This window comes from Pteropus vampyrus, unplaced genomic scaffold (genome assembly GCF_000151845.1).
Source record: "Pteropus vampyrus isolate Shadow unplaced genomic scaffold, Pvam_2.0 Scaffold6, whole genome shotgun sequence".
NCBI lineage: Eukaryota > Metazoa > Chordata > Mammalia > Chiroptera > Pteropodidae > Pteropus > Pteropus vampyrus.
In genome coordinates this window covers 11,841,507-11,864,319 of record NW_011888787.1, presented here as the reverse complement: position 1 = coordinate 11,864,319, position 22,813 = coordinate 11,841,507, and the positions used below count along the sequence as shown (strand labels likewise).

General features: G+C 33.5%; 1 protein-coding gene and 1 long non-coding RNA gene across 6 annotated transcripts in view; one reads left to right on the top strand and one right to left on the bottom strand.

Annotated features, from left to right (window-relative positions):
* LOC111745283 overlaps positions 1-7,214 on the bottom strand; it is a 70,856-nt gene extending 63,642 nt beyond the window's left edge. For both annotated transcript variants that reach the window (XR_002782579.1, XR_002782578.1), the window contains exons 1-2: positions 7,129-7,214; positions 1,727-1,888 (exon numbers count right to left, since the gene is read on the bottom strand). This is a non-coding gene — a long non-coding RNA (uncharacterized LOC111745283). The remainder of the gene's footprint in view (positions 1-1,726; positions 1,889-7,128) is intronic.
* A 30-nt stretch (positions 7,215-7,244) lies between these two features.
* Positions 7,245-22,813, top strand: part of RNPC3 (RNA binding region (RNP1, RRM) containing 3) — a 38,000-nt gene continuing 22,431 nt past the window's right edge. For 2 of the 4 annotated variants that reach the window (XR_896353.2, XM_011368183.2), the window contains exons 1-9: positions 7,303-7,577; positions 9,244-9,291; positions 13,150-13,268; positions 14,028-14,111; positions 14,524-14,635; positions 15,712-15,780; positions 16,756-16,898; positions 19,784-19,909; positions 20,939-21,090. Coding sequence is in view for 3 of the 4 variants with exons in the window: in XM_011368183.2 (XP_011366485.1) it covers positions 7,386-7,577; positions 9,244-9,291; positions 13,150-13,268; positions 14,028-14,111; positions 14,524-14,635; positions 15,712-15,780; positions 16,756-16,898; positions 19,784-19,909; positions 20,939-21,090 (1,045 nt within the window). In the remaining variant the exon portion in view is untranslated. Of the gene's footprint in view, positions 7,578-9,243; positions 9,292-13,149; positions 13,269-14,027; positions 14,112-14,523; positions 14,636-15,711; positions 15,781-16,755; positions 16,899-19,783; positions 19,910-20,938; positions 21,091-22,813 lie in introns of all 4 variants that reach the window. The other 2 variants (XM_011368169.2, XM_023536197.1) reach the window with 2 other exon arrangements.

The window sequence follows — 22,813 nt, the reverse complement described above, 5'->3', positions numbered from 1 at the left end:
ATAAAAATGAATAAGAAAGTTAATGGATATGTCCATTAACTTTTAAAAATGGGAGATCTAATAAAACATATTTGAAGCTATAAAACATTTTTTAGTAGCACCATGTGATCCACCTAATTCAACCAGTGAGCTAATTGATTACATATAGATGTTATTTCTATAAGATAGATTCTACTATGGACTGAATTTTGTTCCCCAAAATTTCATATGTTGAAGGCCTAACCCCGCAATGTGACTGTATTTAGAAAGGAGGCCTTTGGGAAGTAATTAGGTTTAGATGAGATCATGAAGGTAGGGCCCTCATGTTAGAACTAGTGACCAGATCTGTCTCTGTTTCTGTCTCTGTCTCTGTCTCTTTCTTACTTCTCACAAGAACCTGACAATGCAGACACTCTGGTCTTGGAGTTTTATCTTCCAGAACTGTGAGAAAATAAATTTTTGTGTGTAAGCCACCATTTTATGGTATTTTGTTATGGCAGCTTGGCTGACTAATGCAGATTCTGAAAAGCACAATTGCTCAGTTAAAAGGCATGTTTATATTTTATTTGAATAAATGTTAAGGTTTATTTTTCTGAAAACTTGTGACAAAAATTTGCCCTCATATGCATACCGACATATGATTTCATGGCTACGTAAAATGTTTTGTTTTGGTTTGGGCTGGTTTTTATACAAATAATAAATCTACAAATGATGATGGCTGAGATCCACCCATAATCATTTCTCAATAAGTAATACGAGAAGATACCGACATTTTGTCTGTAACCAGAGTGATAATTTTGCAATAAAATCTTCCACCTGGTTTCTTAAAGTCATCATATAAATCTATGAATATGTAATCTTTAGTTGCCAGCAAGATGTATTTTAATTTCGTCTGAGTATAATTTATGTTTTAACATTCAGTGAACATTAATCTTTTTGTAAATTATATTAATGCTTGGAGGGTACAGAAATAAATACAGCAATTCCTGTCTTCAAGAAGCTTACCAGTAATGAAGAAATTATACACATACTCAATTATAATAAAATCTGTAATCATTTTTACTATAAAAATAAATGAGATGAAAACATAAATTTTGCCTTGTGAAAAGGAAAAATCTTTGATATTGGTTGTATGAAACTGCTAAGTTTTGGGGTGGTTTATTACACAAACAACTAAAATACTGAAAAGTTTACTTTTCAGTCTCCAGTCTCTGAATACAGAGCAGAGAAGCAGAGATGGTACTGACTGACAATAAGCAATTTAGTGAAATATATTTGAAGCACATGAGGAAAGTTAGGGAGCTAAAAATGTAAATATCTGAACAATGACCTTTGCATTTAGCAATGTGAAAGTCACTGATAACCTGGAAAAGCGACATTTGCATAGAGTAGTAGGGTTGTAAACTTGGTTGAAATAGACTACGGAGAATATGGAAGAAGAAAACTGGAGACAACAAATATAAACCACTATTTCCAGGACTTTGCTTTATGGGTTTCCCCACTGTCCAAACATGGAGCATCCTGTGACACCTTTCCTAAGCTGAAATGGCAGATAACAAAGAAGCAATTGCTGTTAATACATATAGGAAAAAATTTTGAGCATTCCCAGACCAAAAATATACCTACTAAATCACACCAAATAACACATGAAACCTAAAATAACACTAACATATAGTAATAGCAATAATGATAAGTATATAGTCTATATAAAGTAGAAATAGTATTTGTATAGCATAGTTTTACTTACAAGTGAGCACTGCCTCTGTAACTGCTCATTGTAAAACAAACGTTGACAGCTATTTTCGTGAAAATCCTCTTCGATTTCTTTCAGTTAGCAAAACAGGCACTAATATAAGTCTTTTGTAAAAGCCAAGTGGCATAAAGTAAACTTTTGAAAAGCAGGGGAAACCTGTAAACAGGAAGAGATAGATTAGTAGCTGAAGAAATAAGTGGAAACATGAGGTTTATTATTATTTATTTGCTTTAATTTTTTAACCAAATGATAAATAATAGCATATTTATGCACTGATGAGAATGATTCAGTAGTATACATGAGGAGTTTTCCCAAGTGAGAGGTTGGCTTAACCAAGGAGCACAGGTGTTAAGTAGGATTGATGGGTATAGAAGTCCTCAATTTTTTTTCAATGAGATCAAGAAACAAGGTAATCATCTAAGACTATAGGTGGGAAGAAGGTTCAAGGTTAGAGGAGAAAGAAGAAAATATGAAGTCGAATATTTGCTGGAATCAGGCCAGACAGAAAATGAGCTAGAACAATAGGTGAGATGGTGTGTTTTGAAAACCAAGAGAAAATGGCATTTCAAAAAGACAGTGGCAAATGTGTCAAGTGCTGCTTAGAAGTTAAGAATGAGAACTGAAAAAGTCCACTGCAGTGAGTGGAAGGTTAAAAATTTGAGGATAATTAATGGTTCTGTCTAGATGTTTGGCTGTAAGGGAGAGGAGAATGCTTTTGACAAGAAGTCAGGGAAAGAACTCAAACAACTCATTAACAACAACAACAAAAAAATCCAATTAAAAAATGAGAAGAGGATCTGAATAGACATTTTTTTCCCAAAGATATACAGATGGCCAATGGATACTAATTATGAGGGAGATGCAAATCATAACCAAAATGAGATACCATCTCACACCTGTTAGAATGGTTATTATCAAAAAGACAAGAAATAACGTGTTGGTGAAGATGTAGAGAAAAGGGGTCCTTTGTGTACCATTAGTGGGAATGTAAACTGGTACAGTCACTGTGGGAAATAGTTTGGATGTTCTTTGAAAACTTAAAAATAGAACTAACTTATGACCCAGCAATCCCACTTCTGAGTATTTATCCAAAAGAAACAAAATCACTATCTTGAAAAGATGTACCCCATGTTCATAGCAGTACTACTTGGAATAGCCAAGATATGGAAACAATCTAAATGTCCACAGATGGATAGATAAAGAAAATGTGGTATATACACAATGGAATATTATGAGCCATAAAAAAGAATGCTATCTTGCCATTTATGACAACATGGATAGAGCTTGAGGGTATTATGCTAAGTGAAGTAAGACAGAGGAAGACAATACTGTATGATCTTACTTATATGCGAAATCTAAACAACAATAACAAAAAAAGCTTATAGATACAGAAAACAGATTAGTTGTTGTCAGATGTGGGGGATAAGGAGTGGGAGAAATGGGTGAAGAGAGTCAAAAGGACAAACATCCAGTTATGAGGTGAGTACATTCTGAGAATGTAATGTACAGCATGGCGACTATAGTTAATACTATATTGTATACTTGAAAGAAAATCATAAATCATCATAAGAAAAAAACTATATAAGGTTAATGGATGTTCACTAGACTTATAGTGGTTATCCTTTCACAATGCATACAAATATCAAATCATCATGTTGTATACCTGAAACTAACATAATGTTATATGTCAATTATACCTTAAATTAAAACAAAAAAAAGTCAGAAAAAATGGTATAAACTCCTTTCTCCATTTTAGTTCTCCAAGGCCTTCCAGAAATAGGCCCTGGCACTTCTCCTGGCTTCATGTGAAAAAAATAGGGAGTTTGGAGAAACTACGCTACCAATGTTGGGTAATAACGATATCCAAATATACACATGGCCACGTGAAGACAATTGGAGACACAAACCAAAGGAAAGGCTACAGGGGAAAAAAAAAATAGCTACTCCTGTCTGAGAAGGTAATCAGTGATACAGAGAGATCTGATAAAGATGAACTCTAAAACACTACATTAGCAGAGGCCTCCATCACCATATAGAACCAGAGAGAATCAGAGTGAGGGAAAAACCCAACAATTGGTCAATGACCTAATACTCCCAACCTCCACACTTTCCCTCCTCTCACCCCTCTACAAAGAAGATCGAAACTCAAAGAGAGTTTCACAGTTCTCAAACTGTGTGCTGAGACTTCTCAAGTGCCTCATATACCTTAGAAGGGTACTATGAAATATTTAAAATATGTGATGGAAACAGCAATACTCGCTATTGGCCAGATATTCCATGAACTACCAGCTTGAGATACTGCTCAATTTCAAAATTAGATCCTATAAATTCCTTTTGAGAATGTTGTATTCTTGCAAAGCTAGGTTTTGGGCTGTTGCTTTTGTAAAGAACAGTGCCTATTAAAATGAGGCAGAACAGAAAACAAGGTGTCACCTAGGGATGATGTGAAAAAATTATTGAGGAAGTTTGGGACTCTCTGGACTATATACCAAGAAAGAGAATGAGAAAGGTACATCCCAGAGCAGACCACACCCACCTTCACTCAAACATGAACGAGATGAAAGCAAATCATATTTTCCTCAGGTCAAGCCTGATATGAGGGTAATGTAAGAACTGAGACCTTAATGGAGTTTAAAATTAACATTTCAAACTGACTTGGACTATAAATAACTGAAAGTGACCAAGAAATTATGAAATCTGTCTAAGTTATTGTCAAGGGGAGGATGAGGCAGATTTAATTGAATACAACTAAAAGCAATTAAGTGGAGAGAAAATAAAATTCTGTCATGTCATTATCCCACCGAGTTGTGATATCTCAATTATAGTACATAAGGACCATTAAACTTATCTTGATGTCCCATGTAGCAATTCTTGACCATAAGAAGCCTTGGTAAATATTAAATTAATCTATTCATGCATTCATTCATTGAACAGATATTTATGTCTGCTATGTGCTAATCATTTATTAACCATGAGACACAAGGAAAAGCCTGCACAGGATAGCATTTGAAGTAACATGCCAAATCTAATCATAGTATATTGCTCTACTCTGTCTCTATTTTTTTTCTCAAAGCACTTATTACTCTCCAAAATGTAACTCATCTATTTACTTAGCTACATGTTTTAGTCTGTCTTTACTACTAGAATTAAGAGCCAAGAGAGAAAAGATTAATTGGTTCTTCCTCTTCTAATTCTCAATACTACCATACCCCATGGATCAATATGGAGCCCCCTTCTCTCTACCTACATTTTCCTTTAACCCTTAGATATAAATATTCTATGTTTTGATGCTACATATGTATCCAGCATTGACATTTCTCCAGAATGCTGTACTTACATATTTAACTGCCTACTTGAAACAAGGAAACTTTAAACAAGGAAACTAAATAGGTACTTTAAATGTAATATGTGTTCCTTCCTCCCCCATCCTCCACCACAGTCCCTAACCTAGTTACACTTTAGTTTTCTCAAGCTCACTGAACAGCATTATCATTTACCTAGTTTGGGGTACTAGTGAAAAATCCAGAATTTATCTTTAATTACTCTTCTTCATCTGCAATTCTATCAATCCTATTTCAAACTATATCTCAATTCTAGTTCCTTCTCTTCATGTCTACTGTTACCAGACCTTTTGCCTGAGCTACTGCAATAACCCAATTGGTCTTCCTGCTTCTACCCTATTTTTCACACTGCAACCAAGAGAAAATTTCATATCTAAAATTTAATCAACACACAAATATATACACACACAACCCTACTAAAAATATGTTTCTAATTGCTCTTCAGATATCAAGACTCTAAACAAACCTGTAGAATTCTCATGGTCTGGGTCTATACACCTGACATTTGGGGGAAGGGGTTTCCCCATGTATTTTCTAGTTTTTATTAATACCCCTTTCCCTGCTGCCCAACTAATGCTTCCTTAGAGCAGAACTTTGATGTGTTGTTTACTGCTATATCTCTATCATCTAATCAGGGAGCAAATAGCCATGTGTTGTATAAAGACATTTCCATCGGTATAGACCGGATGTACCATGGTGGTCTCATAATATTACAATGAAGCTGAAAATTTTCTATCACCTAGTAACATTGTAGCCATCACATCAGTGCAATGCATTGAATCACGTCTGCGGTGAAGCTGGTATAAACAAACTTACTCTGCTACCAGTCATATAAAAGGATAGCACTTACAATTATGTATAATATATAATACTTCATAACACAATAAATGACTTACTGGTTTATGTATTTACTATACTAAATCTTTCATCATTATTTTAGAGTATATTCTTTCAACTTATAAAAAAAGTTTGCTGTAAAACAGTATACTATGTTATGCCAGCAGTAGCTTCATATGTCTCAAGTTTACCATGTCTCATAACTGTATCATTTTCTTTTGCGCTTGATTTAATCTCTGGTAGTTTTATATAGTAACATGTTATATAGGCTCAAAGCTTAGGAGCAACAGGCTATACCATATAAGTTACCTGTGTAACCAGCTACATCTAATTATCCATAAATGCACTCTATGATATTAACACAATGAAACTGCCTAAAGACACATTACTTAGAATGTATATCTGTTTAGAGGTGCACGACTGTAAAATGAGCAATAATGCACCTTAGGCATTCAGACTATAGCAGCTGCACCTACAATAATACTTCTCTCTAGAATCCTCAAGGCCATCACTGTATGGAGTGAGGGAGACATTTCTGACTTTCTTACTGGGATATCTCTGCCTCATTCCATTCAGAAACTAGGCAGTCTAGTGGCTCAGAGTGTAAAGCTCAGTTGCACTAGAAAGGTTAAACCCCAGCTAATTTACTGACTGAAACATCTTTGTACGCGGCGTGTCCTCGAGTGTAAAATGGAAAAGAGTTGTGAGGATTAAATATGTGAGCAATACATATTTTTTATATATTTTTACATATTTTATATATTACATATATAATTATATAATTTATTACTATATCGCTCCCCAGCGGACACCAATTCTTTGAAATGAACACCGGCCTGAAAGCACGTTTCTGTCTCAACATTTTGATCGTTAAATTCAGTTCTGACTGCATGGACCCTACTGAGCTGAAGAAAGAACTTGCTAACTTCAGGCTTTACTATCCCCAAACTGTAAACTCACATCCTATGATCTTACTCTCCTCGCCAGCCAGTCAAATGAGTTTTCATAACTCGCAAGGATTAGGAACCTAATCGCGCTGGCGCCACGCCCAGGCCCGCTCCTCCCTCCCACATGCGCAGAAGAGACTCCCCTCTGTCCTTGAGTTTCCAGCCTCCTTCGCTCTGTTGAGGTCTTTCGTCTCTTTTCCTTTTTTAACAACTTTTTTAACGCTCACACCGCTCTTGGCGAAGTTTCGTTTTTAATACCTTCAACAGCTACCTGGAATTTTAAATCACGTTGCTTTCCCACCATTGTAAAAGCTCACACTCAGTCTGAGGAACCGGCCCCCCAAGAGGAGTCACCCGTCGGTGGCGCAGGTCTCGCGAGAAAGTGACCATCTCTCGCGATATTTCCTTGTTTCCAGACTCCTTAGCGCGAGACGGAAAAGTACTCATTTATCTCAGCTTCTGTTGACTAGCGCATTTTGCACTGTGGCTTCTTCGCTCGGCCTCCCCGTTGCTGTTTCTCCGAGGGAAATGGCGGCCCCCGAGCAGCCGCTACCAATGTCGAGAGGATGCCAGAGCTCTATTTCGCTTTCTCCGCCGCGGGGTGACCGAACCCTTCTAGTGAGGCACCTGCCAGCAGAGCTGACCGCTGAGGAGAAAGAGGACTTGCTGAAGTATTTTGGGGCACAGTCGGTGCGCGTCCTGTCAGATAAGGGGCGACTGGTAAGGGCGCGCCGGTGCCTAGCTTCCTGGGAAGGCCCTGGGCTGGTTACCCGGCGTGTGAGAGCTCTGACAGAGGAAGACAGAACAGAGTGGGGATGTAGTGCTTGTGTAGTGGGGGCTTTCCTCTTTTCAAAATACCTTGCGTGCCAAGTGAAGTTTTAATTGGCTCAAGTGTAAATTAGTCATAGCCATGCGGAAAAGGGCAAGTGAGAAAGGCAAGGCAGAAGAATGGAAAATGACTTAGTTTTGTACCCTTTTCCGACCCATCCTGAGAATCTCAAAACTCTTTTGAATTTTGGGGTATTTATCAAGGGTACTCAAAGAAATATTTAACAAAAGACAATAATTTTTAAAATATTGGTTCATTTATAAGCCAGTGTTAGGACAGTCATTAAAATAGACACTTTTTTTAATGTCTCTGTTTTATAGTAGTAACTTTAAGTAAGTTACAGAATTTCTACTAGATTTTTGACAAAGTTCTTAATAAAAATTTTTCCGACAGAATTCTTTGGGGAACAATATTTTAAGGCTGTTAAAGTTCATACACAGGAATTTACACAGTACACTATTTTCTTTTATACCAGAGGATGTTTTAGAAGGATTTCTTTACATTAAAATAATAATGGCGACGTTAAGTTTCTGCGAGATTGCCTTTGATGGGGCAAAACATCAATGGTTTTTAAAGTCTCCCCAGTTATATGTGCAGCCAGAGTTGAGAATTACTGATATGAAAAAGACCAATTTTGATCCAAGTGTCACATACAGTAAGTCTTCACTTAAAGTTGTTACTAGGTTCTGCAGCTTAAAGCTAAGTGATATAACCAATCTGATTTTACCATAATTGATATAAGCAAGGCTAATTGATATAAGCAAGAGTTAAGTTCCCCAGGCATCTCATCAACAATATAAGGAAAGGACTTTGAACAAAGTGAAGTTATCCAAGGACATGCAGTATACCAGCAAATACAAATGTTCTGTGATTCAGTTTAAGTATCCTTAATTACGTCATCTTGGATCAGATTAGACAAAATTAGTAATGTGCAATGTAATTACTCGACCTTAAATGCTTTAATAAGAATTAACAAGAACTCTTCCTTAGCATAATTCATTTACTTTTGACTTATGTTCCTTTTCTGATGATTTTAAAAATATTTACAATTTATATCTAAAAATAGGGTTCTCCCATCAAACCCTTATTACAAAGATAAAACAAAGAAAACATTCACTTGAGTAATGATTTTCTGTCGGTGAACATTTTTAAGCTCTGCAGTTGGCTGTATGGAGGAAAGTTTAAGATCTTTATATGTGTTATAAAATGGGAGATATATTTTTTTTGTGTGTGTTAAGGGCGGTCCACTGTGTAGCAGTGGTTTTTAAACTTCTGGTCTGTTGAAGTTTTGGAAAGTATATATAAAACATGCTTTGTGTGCGTGTGTGCATACTTTTATATATAAAAGTCTACACAGTCTTCAAAGAAGTCTGATCCAAAAAAAGATTCAGAACCACTATAATGAAATTAGTAGCCATAGCTTAAAATGATCTCGATTTTCCATCCTTTTCCAATATTTTATTAATGCATGAAATCACTGTTACCTAGTAAAATATCAGATTTACATATGAGGAACTGAAAATATTAGAAATAATTTGTATCTTAATTCTTTTTCAGAAACATACAGCTTTTGCTACTTTCCCTAATGAAAAAGCAGCTATAAAGGTATGACTTTTTCTTTACTAGTTAAGTTAGCAATTTCCTATTATCTAATCTTGGTTCAAAAATGAAACATAATGTTAAATTATAGTTTTTAAAAGTTAAAGTTTGTATTTCAAGATTTCTCCCCACAGGCTACATTTAGTTTATTATTTAGCAGATTTTACCTATAAGAATGGTTGATAAACTGGAAAGAAAATTAAAGTCAATTTATAATCTCATGTAATTAAAAATAAGTTCTAAAGGATGCAAAGATTGTTAACTATCTCTGTAACTGTTGCAAGGCAAGATGTTTTAAGTATTTAAGGGAGAATATATATGTGTATGTATTTTTAAAATCCTAGGGAATCATTTGCAAGGGAGGTTACCTTTGATGTAGACCTTTAATCATTAATTGGATTTGAGATGAAAACAAAGGGAGATTTACCTTCCCAGTTTGTAGAACACTAAGTTGAGCTATAGGGCATGGAAAGTTTTAAATGGAGCAATAGCTATGGATTGAAATGGAAATAGGCCTTGCAGGATAGGTCGAGTCTAAATTTAGATGGAAGTTGAGGGAGGAATTGAATTTTGTTTAGTAGATATTCTGAAGGCACTTGATACTTTTGAGCTATTCAGTGAGTTCATGTAATGGGTTGGATGTAGAAAAAGATTAGAGGTAGGAAGACCAAATGGAAAGCCAGAACAACAGAAATGTTATAAAGGCCAAGACAAGAGACAGGATCTGAATAAGTTAGTAAGAAGACATTAGCTGACATGAGGGGTGGGATTCAGAAGATGTTTGCAAAGGTAGTCTGTTAACTTTGAGGAATCAGTGGGCTACTTCTGTGGAAATATTTTTAAAACAGTTAAAAATATGGGCTCCTAGAGTTGGGGCAAAGTAAAAAAAAAAAAATGGAGTTTCTTCAACTAGGTGAGGGGATATGGTTGCCATAAGGAAGATAAGCCAGGAAGTAAGACTGGCATAGAGAAGTTAAAAAGGAAGTAGAACTAGAAAATAAACTATCATGAATGCAAAGAGAAGAGCATTTTAAGAAGGTGATATGGTCTGATGACACAAAATGAGAAACGAACACAATTAGTAAAGGACTTTTTATTGTAAACGATAGAAATGACCCAAATCCTCATCAATAAGGGGAAGGAACACCTTAAATCATAGTATGTCTGTACACTGGACTACAGCTTTTGGAGAATGAGTTCAAATGAATATGTATTAATGAGGAATGTAGCCCAGATAGAGTACATGAACAAAGTTGCAAAATATTATATATAATGTAACCTTGGGATTTTAGAAAACTAATGGTATGTATGTTAGTTTATGCTTAGAAAAAAATGTGGCAGAACTTTATACCAAATTGTTAACAAAAGTCTCTCTCCAAGAGTGAAATAAGACTTTCAGGTTGTATATATTTTTCAATGTATAGGATTTTTTTTTCAGAAAAGACTTTGTTTAAATACAGCATTAAGTTATAAATAAAATATGATAATGAAAACCACATTGTTTTAGGGTCAAGATTAACTTGAAGAAGAGGACATGGAGTCAGTGTTTTTGAAAAATACTTATGAAGAGAAGGAATGAGAAGATAAGAGCAGTGACAGGATTTGTAGGCTAGAGTGCAATTGACTGATCAATTTTAAATAAAACAAGGGAGAGGAATTATTAAGAATAAAGCAAATATCTGAGATAGGGAAATTAGTTAACATTAAAAGTGAAAAACCATAAATCCTTGAAAACAAGAGAATGCGTGTGACACCCATTTTGAAAGGAAGAAAAATGCAATTCAGCTTACATACCTGTGTTTCAGATAATCAAAGGTTAACTAGTAGTAGTGAAGAGGTCTAGAGGTAATTTAGGGACTTGAAAATTGTTGAAATGTTTTAAAACTTGCTTTGTATAATGAAGGAGTCAAAAAAGCATGCATAAAGATGGTAAAATAAAATCATAGTCCCAGCTAAGGGACTATACTTATATTTGTTCAAAAAAAAATAATGAGGTGTCTGCTGTGTGCTCACTGATTAAAACGAAGATTTATACCCTCATTGGGGCTCACATTCTCAAAAGGGGAAACAGACCATAAATAATAAACTCAATAATTTTTTTAATATTTTAGAAAATGATAAATGCTATGAACAACAGAAAGAGCAACAGGATCAGGAGTGCTGGGTAGGGAGGGTTAAGTTGCAGTTAACGTGGTTAGGGCCATAATTAACAATTTGAAGGAGGTGAAGGAAGTTAGCTAAGGGAATATCTGGGGGAAGTGCATAACAGTAAGAGAAATAGCTGAAACAAGAGCTCTAGTATAGGAGCATGCCTTTCATGTTTAAGTAAGCCAGTGTGACTGAAGCAGACAAAATGAGAGGGAGATAATTGGCTTTGAAGTCAGAGAAGTAATAGATGCCATATCATGTATGTATTATAACGAGCCTAGATTTTACTCTGAGTAAAATGGGGAGCCACTGGGGTATTTTGAGCAGAGCAGTAATGTAATCCAACTTAAATATTTAAAAGGATCATTTGACTGTTGTATTGAGAATAGATGGAAAAGAGTAAAAATGAAATCTGTTAAAAGATTATTGTGATAATTCAGTCCAGAGATGATAGTTGCTTGGCCCACAGGGGTAGCAGTAGGGGTGGTTAGAGTCCAAATATATTTTGAAGGTAGAGATAGACAGGATTTCTTGATAGCTTGGATATGCAATGTGGGAAAGAAAAGTTAAGGATGATTCCAAAATTTTTGACTTGAGTAAGTAGAAGAGTGGAGTCACCATCGACTGAAATGGGGAAAGTTCCAGATGGAGAACATTTGGGGGAAAGGGGATAGAAGATTAGTAGTTACATTTCTGAAATTTTGTTTTTGAGAGAGACGTAAGAGTTTCTATCCAATATTTTAGATATATGTTCCTGGACTTTCAAGGTGAAGGTTTGGGCTTAGGTTATAAATGGAATCATCAGCATAGCGATGCCATTTACATTTAAGATGCTGGTTTAGATGACTAAGAAATTAGATAGAGAGGACTAATAATAGAGCTCTGGAGTATGCCAATATTAAGAGTTTGAGAAGGCACAAGCCAGAGATTGAGGATTAGAAACCAGTGAGCTAAGAAGAAAACTATAGGAAGTATGATATTTTGACAGCAAATGAAGACCATGTATCAAGGAGAGAGTGAGTGATGTGGATGATCCAGTAAAGGACAGAAAATTAGCAGTGTGGATAAGGACACCCCTTGTACAGTTCTGGATAGTGAAAGAGAGACCCTAGAGAAGGTCAATGGAGATTTAGAGACCCTAGAGAAGGTCAATGGAGATTTAGTGTTTAGGTTAAAATATGGGTAGTTAATATCATGATAACAGATGGAAGGCAGAATGAGTGGGTGCAAATGCTGGTAGATGGGAGTTATGTTGGGGATCTGAAGTTCTCATCTGGTTACTTTAGTCTTCTTAAAATAGGAAGCAAGGTCTTAAGCTAAAAGAATGGGCAAGGAATATTGTGAGGTGGAAGAACAGAGAGATTGGTAATAAAAATTAACTGAGAATGTGACATCATAAAGGTCTACCTCTAGTCTTGTGGTTTCGAATTAAAAGTGAGATTTAACAGATTTATGGTGCTTGTCTTTCTAAACCATTTCAGCTGCCTGGGTATAGGCAGAGTTAGATTTAACCGGATGTAGTTTTGTTAAGTGATAAGAAGCAGTCCCTTGAGTAGTAAAGCTTGGTAGCCTGATATTTAAAATGGTAAGAAATAACCAAGGAAGTGATAATAGTACTAACAAAGAACATGTGTAAATTATATTGTAGATCGTCTCTAACAAATAATTTTTGGTACAGTTATCAAATCTTTTACTCTTTGGTTCTTCCAACTGAAGGCATTGACAAGACTCCATCAGCTGAAACTTTTAGGTCATACTTTAGTTGTTGAATTTGCAAAAGAGCAAGATCAGGTTCATTCACCATGTCCCTCTTCAGGCACGGAAAAAAAGAAAAGGTATGTAGATAGTTAAGTTTTCCTAACGTTTTAAAGTGCTTTTATAATAAGTTGTATTGCTATTGGATTGTTTTCAGACTAACAGGTAAGTAATTTGAAATGATAAATGATGCATCTCTCTAAATGAATCTGGTATAATAAAACAATGTATTTATTTTTGTTCCTAGTTGAACATTAGGAACCTGAGTATTGATTTACTATTAGGAATTAATGCAAAGTGGGAATGCTAAAAAGCATTCGACTTTATGTGGAGGAAAAGTAGCTAGTATAAAGTCTTTGTTATATTGCAGATAGCAGGGTATCATGAATAGGCATGGCCTTTGAAACCAAGACTGGTATTGATTCCTAGCTATAATTCTTTGTAGTTATATAACCTTTACAAATTTTCTTTACACTAGTGTTTCTTAAAGACTAATTGGACCAGCTGCATCCTCTAAGATCTTGATTGGAATATTGTATACCACATAAAATTAAGGAGTATTTTTTGTCAGTAAGATCTGTCATGTCATCTTCATAGGGTTGCTGTGAAGAGTACATGAAAATTTGGCATGCTTTGTATAATATCTGGAATAGAGAAAGTATTCAGTAAAGGCTGATTCTATTTCCCTCCCTTTTCATTGATGTTTACTTGAGAAATGCATTAGTTTATTTATTATAAAGCTTTTCATAATGACATGTTTAAAAAGTTATGTTTATTCTGTATATAAATTTTCACTCTATTTCTAAAAATAAGATCAACTTTGATTCTGTATGTCCTAGGTCTGATGACCCTGTGGAAGATGATAAAGAAAAGAAAGAACTTGGTTGTTTAACTATAGAAAATGGAATTGCACCAAACCATGGGTTAGCATTTTTTGTTTGTATTATTTTGTTCTTTTGGTTCTTTTGTTCTTGTTGCTCTGGATATATAAATTGCAAATAAGATAATTTTTTAAAGGGATATTTTATATGCTATATATGTTTTTAATCTATTGATCTAACATTTTGAGCTATAAGAGTTTGTCACTGAATTTGGTTCCATTACAGTGTTCGGAGCTATAAGATAAGCTCTGATAAGAAATACCTTATTTTTCTTTAATACAATCAGCAGGCAAGTTTCTTTTAAATGTACTTATTTAGATCTGTTAGGTACGAGGTAAATCTAAGAGAACTGAATTATTTGAACAGTTTTTGTATGTTATCAGGTTATATAAAACAAGTTATTGATATGAAACTTAATAAAACATGATAAGCATTTAAAATTTTTTTTTTTTAGGCTGACGTTTCCTCTAAATTCATGCCTCAAGTATATGTACCCACCACCTTCAAGCACAATCCTAGCAAACATAGTAAATGCTTTGGCAAGTGTGCCTAAGTTCTATGTACAGGTAAGTAGAATAAAATTTATTTTCCTCAAAATAAATGCTTGTATAACTTGATGTTATTTTTCCATGCGAATTTTCATACTTTTTCATGATAATCACACTGATTCCAACAGGCAATGATAATACAGTATTTTAAAGGTGTCTTAGTTAGTTTGGGCTGCTATAACTAAGCCGTAATAGGTGGCTTATAAACAACAGAAAATTATTTCTCACAGTTCTGGAGTCTGGAAGTTTGAGATCAGGGTGCCAACATGGTTGTGTTCTGGTGAGGGCCCTCTTCTCGGTTGCAGATGGGTGTTTTCTCTTTGTGTCCTCACATAGCCGCAGGTGTGAGAGAGCACTCAGGAGCCCCTTGAATAAGGGACATTAATCCTATTCATGGGGCCTCTACTCTATGACCTAATTGCTACTCAAAGTCCCCACCCTCTAATATCATCACATTGGGGCTTAGGTTTCAATATATGAATTTTAAGTAAATCTTTAATTTACTTAAAGATTCATCCATTTCAAAAAGTAATGAAATATTACTACATTCAAGTAAATGCTTTAATAAACTGTAGCAGAGGCATACTGTTGGGTTTAGTATTAATAATATTATTAAACATGAGGTAATTTGGAAAATAATTTCTGGTAATTCTTTGTTATTTTAACATAAACCTTTAATGTAGAGATTTTTTCTTAAAAGAAACGACATAGTGGACCTCTTGGCAAATACTTGAAAGTATTGATAGTAATAGGATACTTTGAAATACAAAATATAGATGATGTTTATTTTCATTATTATACCTCTCTGTTTCACAATAATTGGGAAAAACAAATTTTGAGAAGATTTTACATTTCAAGAACATGACATTTTAATAATGAGAATAATAATATTTTAGAATTGGCAAACATTTTAGGAAAGCTAATCTGAGATATATCAGTGCCTTGTTTTAGCACTATACTGGGATTATAAAGGTGAGAAGTGGGCTGGCCTCTGTACTAAATTAATAGTGTTATTGCAGAGTTTTTAAATACATAAAATGTATGAGTCGAATCATCATTTTACTATGTGATTTTAAATGCTTTATTACTTTAAGGTGCTTCATCTTATGAATAAAATGAATTTACCCACACCTTTTGGACCAATTACTGCACGACCTCCCATGGTAAGAAAGTTCGTAGAATTTTCAAGATTCAAAATTTCTCCTGCTGAGGTGAGATTATTGAGGCTAAATTTTACAAATGTTGTGCCTCTAATGTGCACTGAAAAAAGATACAAATATAAAGTTAATGCAATGATAGTATTCAAGTGGAGAACTGAAAGTGGGAGAAAGCCAGAACATGAAAGAGGTGGTTTGTTCTGTAATAGAAGCTGTCATTTCTGCCAGTGTTGCTTAGTCCTTTGATCAAGAATAGGTTATATCTGTTCTTGGATAATTCCAGTTATTATTTTGCCATGATACTTTTTTAGATAATAGCAATGAAAAATTATTTTGAAACCTAACATTTGCATAGAAAATTTGCTTTTCTTTTGTATATTGTGGATTCACTGCTTTGCTGATGTGCATACTGTTAGCTTTGTGTAATTTTTCTTTGTAACCCCAACACTTCAATTCTAGGCACAATGCAGAAAAATTAGTTAAGATTATGCTAGCCGCAGTTAACAAAAAACCCTCAAATCTTAGTCACCTAACACAATATAAGTTATTTCTTGCTCATGTCAAGTCCATTCCAAAAGTGGTGCAGAATTATCTTCTGCTCTACTGAGTCATTTAAAAGACCTAAGTTGTCTTCACTCTGTGCATTTCTAGGGTGGTGAGAGCATTACCATGAAGCCTGCAGATCAAGAAGGAAGAGAGGATAATATGTCTGGAAGGTTTTTTTGCTAACATTCCGTTGGCTAAAAAATTCAGTTACATGGTGAAATCTAACTTCAAGGGAGGTTTGGAAATTTAGTCCAGCTAGTTGCCAAGGAAGAAGAAACAAGTGTTTAGATCAGCTACCAGTCTGCTACAGCAGGTGTTCCTTGAATCTGTTATAATGTATAAAAAAGGATCATGAGGTAGAGAGAGATGAGAATCATGTATCTGAATGGAAATGATTTATTCTGTAAAATCATAAATTTTTGTTTTTTAAATTAGTATGAAGACTATATGCCATTGCATGCACCTCTCCCACCTGCATCTCCTCAGCCACCAGAAGAACCTCCTTTGCCAGATGAGGATGAGGAATTATCTAGTAAAGAATCAGAATACGAAAGCAGTGATGATGAAGACCGACAGAGGTTTGTAATTTCAAATAATATTTGTTTAAATCCCAAGGAACATAGAATATGCAAAGGAGATTTTCCTGCTCTTCTTAAAGTTTGCTGTAATTCTTTGTAATTTGAGGACATTTTAATTTGTCCATCTCCAGCCCCCACCCCTCAAGCATATATAGTAGCTCTAGATTAAGACCGGAGACCAGATATTAAGACCTAAGGAAAACTTTTTGGATTATGAATAATTTTTTAGATTGATGATTATGGTATTATAAAGTACAATTGATACTTGTTATTTGTGAATTCTGTATTTGTGACTGCCTACTTACTGTAATTTATCTGTGACTCCAAAATCAGTAGTTTCAGTGATTTTATGGTCTTTTGTGGACATGGGCATGTACAGAATGGTGAAAAATTTGAGTTGCTTGACATGCACATTTCTAGATGAGGTAAAACAGGCGAAATTCTGCCACCTTGTTTCAACCCTGATACTGTAAAACAAGTGTTATTTTCATGATCTCTTTAGTCCCATGTTTTTCACATTTTTGTGCTGTTTGTTGATGATTTTGCTGTTTTTAAAAAATGGTCCCCAAGCATAATATTGAAGTGTTAGCTAACTTTTCCAAGATCAAGAATGCTGTGATGTGCCTTATGGAGAAAATAAGTTGTGTTAGATAAGCTTTGTTCAGGTATGAGTTACAGTGCTGTTGACTTAAGTTCAATATTAATGAATCAATAGTATATATTAAATAATGTTCTCTTAAACAGAAACACATATAACAAGATGTGTATTGATCAGTTGTTTGAGCTGAAGCTTGTAAGAACCTAATCCCGAATTTCCCCTAGGGGCAATGATTCGTTATTTACTAATTTTTTATTTATGGAGACTTTATAGAATATAACTATCTGAAACAACAACAAGAATACTAGATTGTATTAATATTTTTTCAGCTTATTGCCTTGGACTTTATTTACCTCAGGAAATTTCTAGAGCAATTCTGTAGGATTTCATTAACAAAAAACTATAGGTAACTACTGCAGATGCATTTTTTAATTGGTTATTTTTGATGATCTACATATATTTTACTTAAAGATTCTAGTGAAGAGCAGTAAGTTGTTAATAACGTTCAGATATCTGATCCACAGTGTAGCCTAGAACAGGAATTGCTGAACATATTCTCTGTAGTGCCAAAGATTTCTGTTATAATGGAATGTGGCTGTGTTCCAAAAAGCTTTCTATTTAGAGAAACAGGCAGCAGGCTTGATTTGGTCCTTGAGCTTCAGTTTGCCAGTCCCTATCCTAGAAGACCGGTTTGGGCCTAGAAGACCGGTTTGGGCAAATGATGGGAATCATAAGTAACTATACATAGAAGAAGGCAGATACAGGAGTGATTGACATGTCAGAACCCAAGCAGAGAATCTGGGCAACATATACAAATAATTAGCAATTTGACTATTATTGAGTCAACATTCACTTAAGTAGTGGCTCAATATATATATTCTCTTTCTAGGGAGAGTTAAAATCAAAATGTAAGTGGGACTGAAATTACATAATAGGGATGAATAGAGTGTTTGAATAGAGACATTCAGAAAGGCTGACAGTTCTTGATAGACTAACTTTCATTTGTTGTTAAAGAACAGTATAGAGTGTCGCGTTGGTTTAATTACTTATCCTCTGTAAATTTTACTTTTCTTTATAAAAGTAATGGTAGCAAATAAAAATGCTTTACTTAGAGTGGCCAAAAACTTTTTTGTTTGTTTTTGTTTTTTTTTATTATGTTTACATTTTGCAAATAATTTATCTTGAGTCATAAGAACAAAGCCTTTAAATGAACCAATTTCTGATTTTGTGTTTCTCTGTTATCTTCTGGAAATGTTAAAAAGAATGGTCTATTTATTTATTCAGTGAATATTTATTGGTTACCAAATGTAAAACTGGAACTATCATAGAGACTTTGTGTAGTTTGGATGAGCAATTTATGAATATAGACCTGTGTTTTGTGTAAATGGATTTAGTCATAAAAATTTTGATAAACCATAGTTGTTAAGAGGTTTTAAAAATTCGCAGTTTATATTTACATTTTTCCTTGCTTAGAAAAAATTGTTTAAAATTTATTTTAAGCACACTTTTCCTTCCCTGCATTTTACTGTGTGTGTGTTTGTTTTGCTTTTAAATTGCACAAATGTAACTATGGGGAGGTAGAGTTGTAACTACTGGTTTTTGAGCTTCTGCTCTGTGTCTGATCTTATGGAAGATATGAAAATGCCTAGACAAGACCTAGTCTAAATATTACTTATACTCAAAATGGAAATAAGCTTTATACAAGGTATCAGTTTTCACACCTTGATTGTTACTTATAAACTACTTCAGAATATACTATTTGAAAACTTTGTTCTCAAATAAGTTACTTGTTTCTGTAATGACTGATTTGCAACAATTATGTACAAAATGTTTTTAATAATACTTCAGGCTCCCTTTAATAATTAGAATATGAATCAAAATAATTTTACTGTGTTTGTGAGGCCTTTTGAAGAGCAGTCAAGAAAAGAGCAATAAAGTTATATAGATTGTATTAGTGTACCATGTTCAGTTTTTTGACATCATGTCCAGCCATTTTATTTGGTCAACTAATAATTTTTATAATAGAATTTATCTTTAAAAGGTACATTTCAATTAAGTAAACTCTCAATTCCTTCAAAGTAAAGTGAAAATTGAACAAGGAGATTTAGAGCTTGTTCTTTTGTCAAATTGTTTATATCTTAATTGATGGCTTAGAAACTACACTTATGCCATACAAATTATTTTCTGATTTATAAGCCGAAATACATATTTAAGGGTAATAGAAACAGTAGTAAATAGCCATGCTTCTACATAAGGAAATCTTTTACCTTCACTTCCCCCAATGTAGAATGACCAAACTAATGGAACTAGCAAATCTTCAGCCTAAAAGACCAAAAACAATAAAGCAGCGCCGTGTGAGAAAAAAGCAAAAAATAAAGGATATGCTGAATACACCTTCATCTGTTTCACACAGGTAATTTTTTTTTGGGTTATGAAATAGGAGTTCTGTATGTACTTGTCTGCTTGCTCACCTTACATTATTTAAAAGCAATTATGGCAGAAATTTTACTTACCTGTTTGCTATGGAATTCTACATATTTTAATATCTTAATTGGATAAAATTGCAATTTTAAGTTCATTTAGTTTGTCTACAGTATAAATTTTCCTCAAACTTATAACTTAATAAATTGAGAAAGGAGTTTGTTAAAATTATCTTTTTTCCATTTTTAAAGGAATGAATCGTTAATCTTTTTGTCTTTAATTTCACGTTAAGTGTAAATATGATGTATGTTTCCCACCTGTATATGTTTTGACACCATAGCTTTTAATCTCTATAGCAATACTGAACAATTAAAAATAAAATGAATCAAATTAAAATTTTCAATAGCCACATTAAAAGAATAAAAAGAAACATGAAGTGGATTTCAATATATTTTATTTTACCTATTATATGCAAAATATTATTCCAGCATATAACTAATATAAAAAGTTATCGAGATGTTCTACCTTTTTTGTACAAAGTTATCAAAGTCTGCTGTGTATTTTATAGCACATTTTTATTTGGACAGCAACATTTCAAGTATTCATTAGCCTTATGAGGCAAGTGACTACTCTATTGGACATCATAGCATTATGATATATAGAATACAGTGCATAAAAATGCTTATATTAAATATAGAGTGAACTTTTTTGGCATATTGGTAAATATCCTGAAGTTTAGATTCAGTACTCAAGTACTGTCTCTGTCATTTACTGAGTGACTATGCAATTTCTTAACATCTCTTCAATCTCCTTATCTATTTTAACTGGGAATTTAATAGTACTCATATTAGAACATTTGTTAGGGTTTATTGAACTATTAAATGTAAGTTACTTTGTGCAACACCTTTAGTGTTGTGAGTACTTTATCAGTGTTAGCTTTTTAAATTTAAAATAAATATGAAATGTTTTAGTCAGAATTTGATTTGCAGTATAAAGTAATGCTGTGATTGTTTATAAACAGCAGTTTACATCCAGTGCTGTTACCTTCGGATGTTTTTGATCAACCACAACCTGTAGGTAATAAAAAAATTGAATTTCACATATCTACTGACATGCCAGCTGCATTTAAGAAAGATCTAGAAAAGGAGCAAAATTTTGAAGAACAAAATTGTGGTAAGCATATTCTACTTCTTTAATGTACTATGTAAAAATGCTCAATCAACTTTTTGTGTTAGAATTAAATTTTATATGTAATGTGTTAGAATTAAATTTTATATGTAATTTGTATCTTAGTATTCGTAAACTATATTTAAAATACGCAGTTAGATCTTCCTCAATATCATGGAATACTGTGCACTTTGAGCTTTTTTTTATGTAATTAAAATGTGCTTAACAGTGAGGTTGTCAGTATTGTCTTTTGCTTGTAAAGAATTGTAGGGTGAAATTTAGACTGGTTTTTGTTGATGTTTACACTAAAAATAGAAGAGTTTTTTGTATTGACTTATTTTTTCATTGCGTGTTAAATGTTATATTCAGTGGTTTTATTAATATGATTGTATTATTGGTTAAAAAAGCAAGCAGTATAACTCGTGAGTTATAGGTTTTATGTAAATGTTTTTCATCTAATGACCATGGAAGATTGTTTACCAATACACTATTCTTAAGTTTTAAGATAATTTATTGAAATTACAGATGTTTTTCTGCTTATTTTAGGCATTACTTTGGTTTTATAATATAAAGGCATTCCTTTATTGTTTAAATCTTAATTTTTGAAATAATATAAGCTTACAGAAATTGTAATCAAAACAGGAGCATATAAAGTAAAAATTTTTAAAGTTAACACCTCAAACCCCACTGTCCCCTATTCCAGTACTTAGAAATACCTACTGTTAATAATTTGGTTTATAGATAACCTTCCAGGCCTAATTCTATACATGTGTAAACACGTTTTCTCTTATTTCTTTTTTTAAATGGGCATCATATTTTACATAGTGTTCATCACTGACTCAGTAATGAGGCCCTAAGAACAAGTTAGACATGGTGACTGATATTTTGGAGTTTAAACTCTAGTGAGAGTAGCTTATTACGTCAGAACATAAAAATATACATTTTACTTTTTATGGCTGCATAGTACTTCATAGAATAGTTATATCAATCTTTATTTAATCATGCTCTGTTAATAGAAGTTGAGGTTGTTTCCATTTCTTTTATTATTACTGAAAATACTAGAACATACATTTTTGTACATATATCTCTAAGCACTGGTATGAATATAGGATAGAGTTCTAGTAAGTATTGCAAATGTAGCGAGTAGAAAAACTGTAACCTATTTCAATTCCTGTCTCTAATGGTTAGTGAAAATACATTACCTTTTCACATATCTCCTTTTTTGTTTGTTTCAATATTTTTTCTTTTTGTACGTTTTCTTTTTTATCTCATGGCTAGTCACTCTTTGACACAAATTTTTATTTTTTTAAGCTTAATTTACACAAAGGCTTAGACCTGTGATGAAAGGGAGACAGTCATTCCGTTCTACATCAATGTCAAATAGTAAGACTGTAATAACAGTAGAAGCAATTTAATTTTTTCTCTTATTGATATCTGCAGGCCACAGGTCTGTTTATAGGTTTGTTTTTGTTTTGTTTTGTTTTTAATTTTTCTAATGAATGAGTAATTAAAATGTGCAGATAATTCTTTACTTGTAGGACCACGATTAATATTTTTTTTTCTTTTTGCTGAGTGGAAGTTTAAAAGATTTTTTAGTATCCTCAAAAAGGAATATCTTATTTTAAGATGTTTATTGTAGCATAATGTGCTAATCTTAATCTTAATCATTTTAGAGAAGGTTGATAGTTGTTTCTCAGTATTCTGATATAGCTCTATGAAATCTTTATAT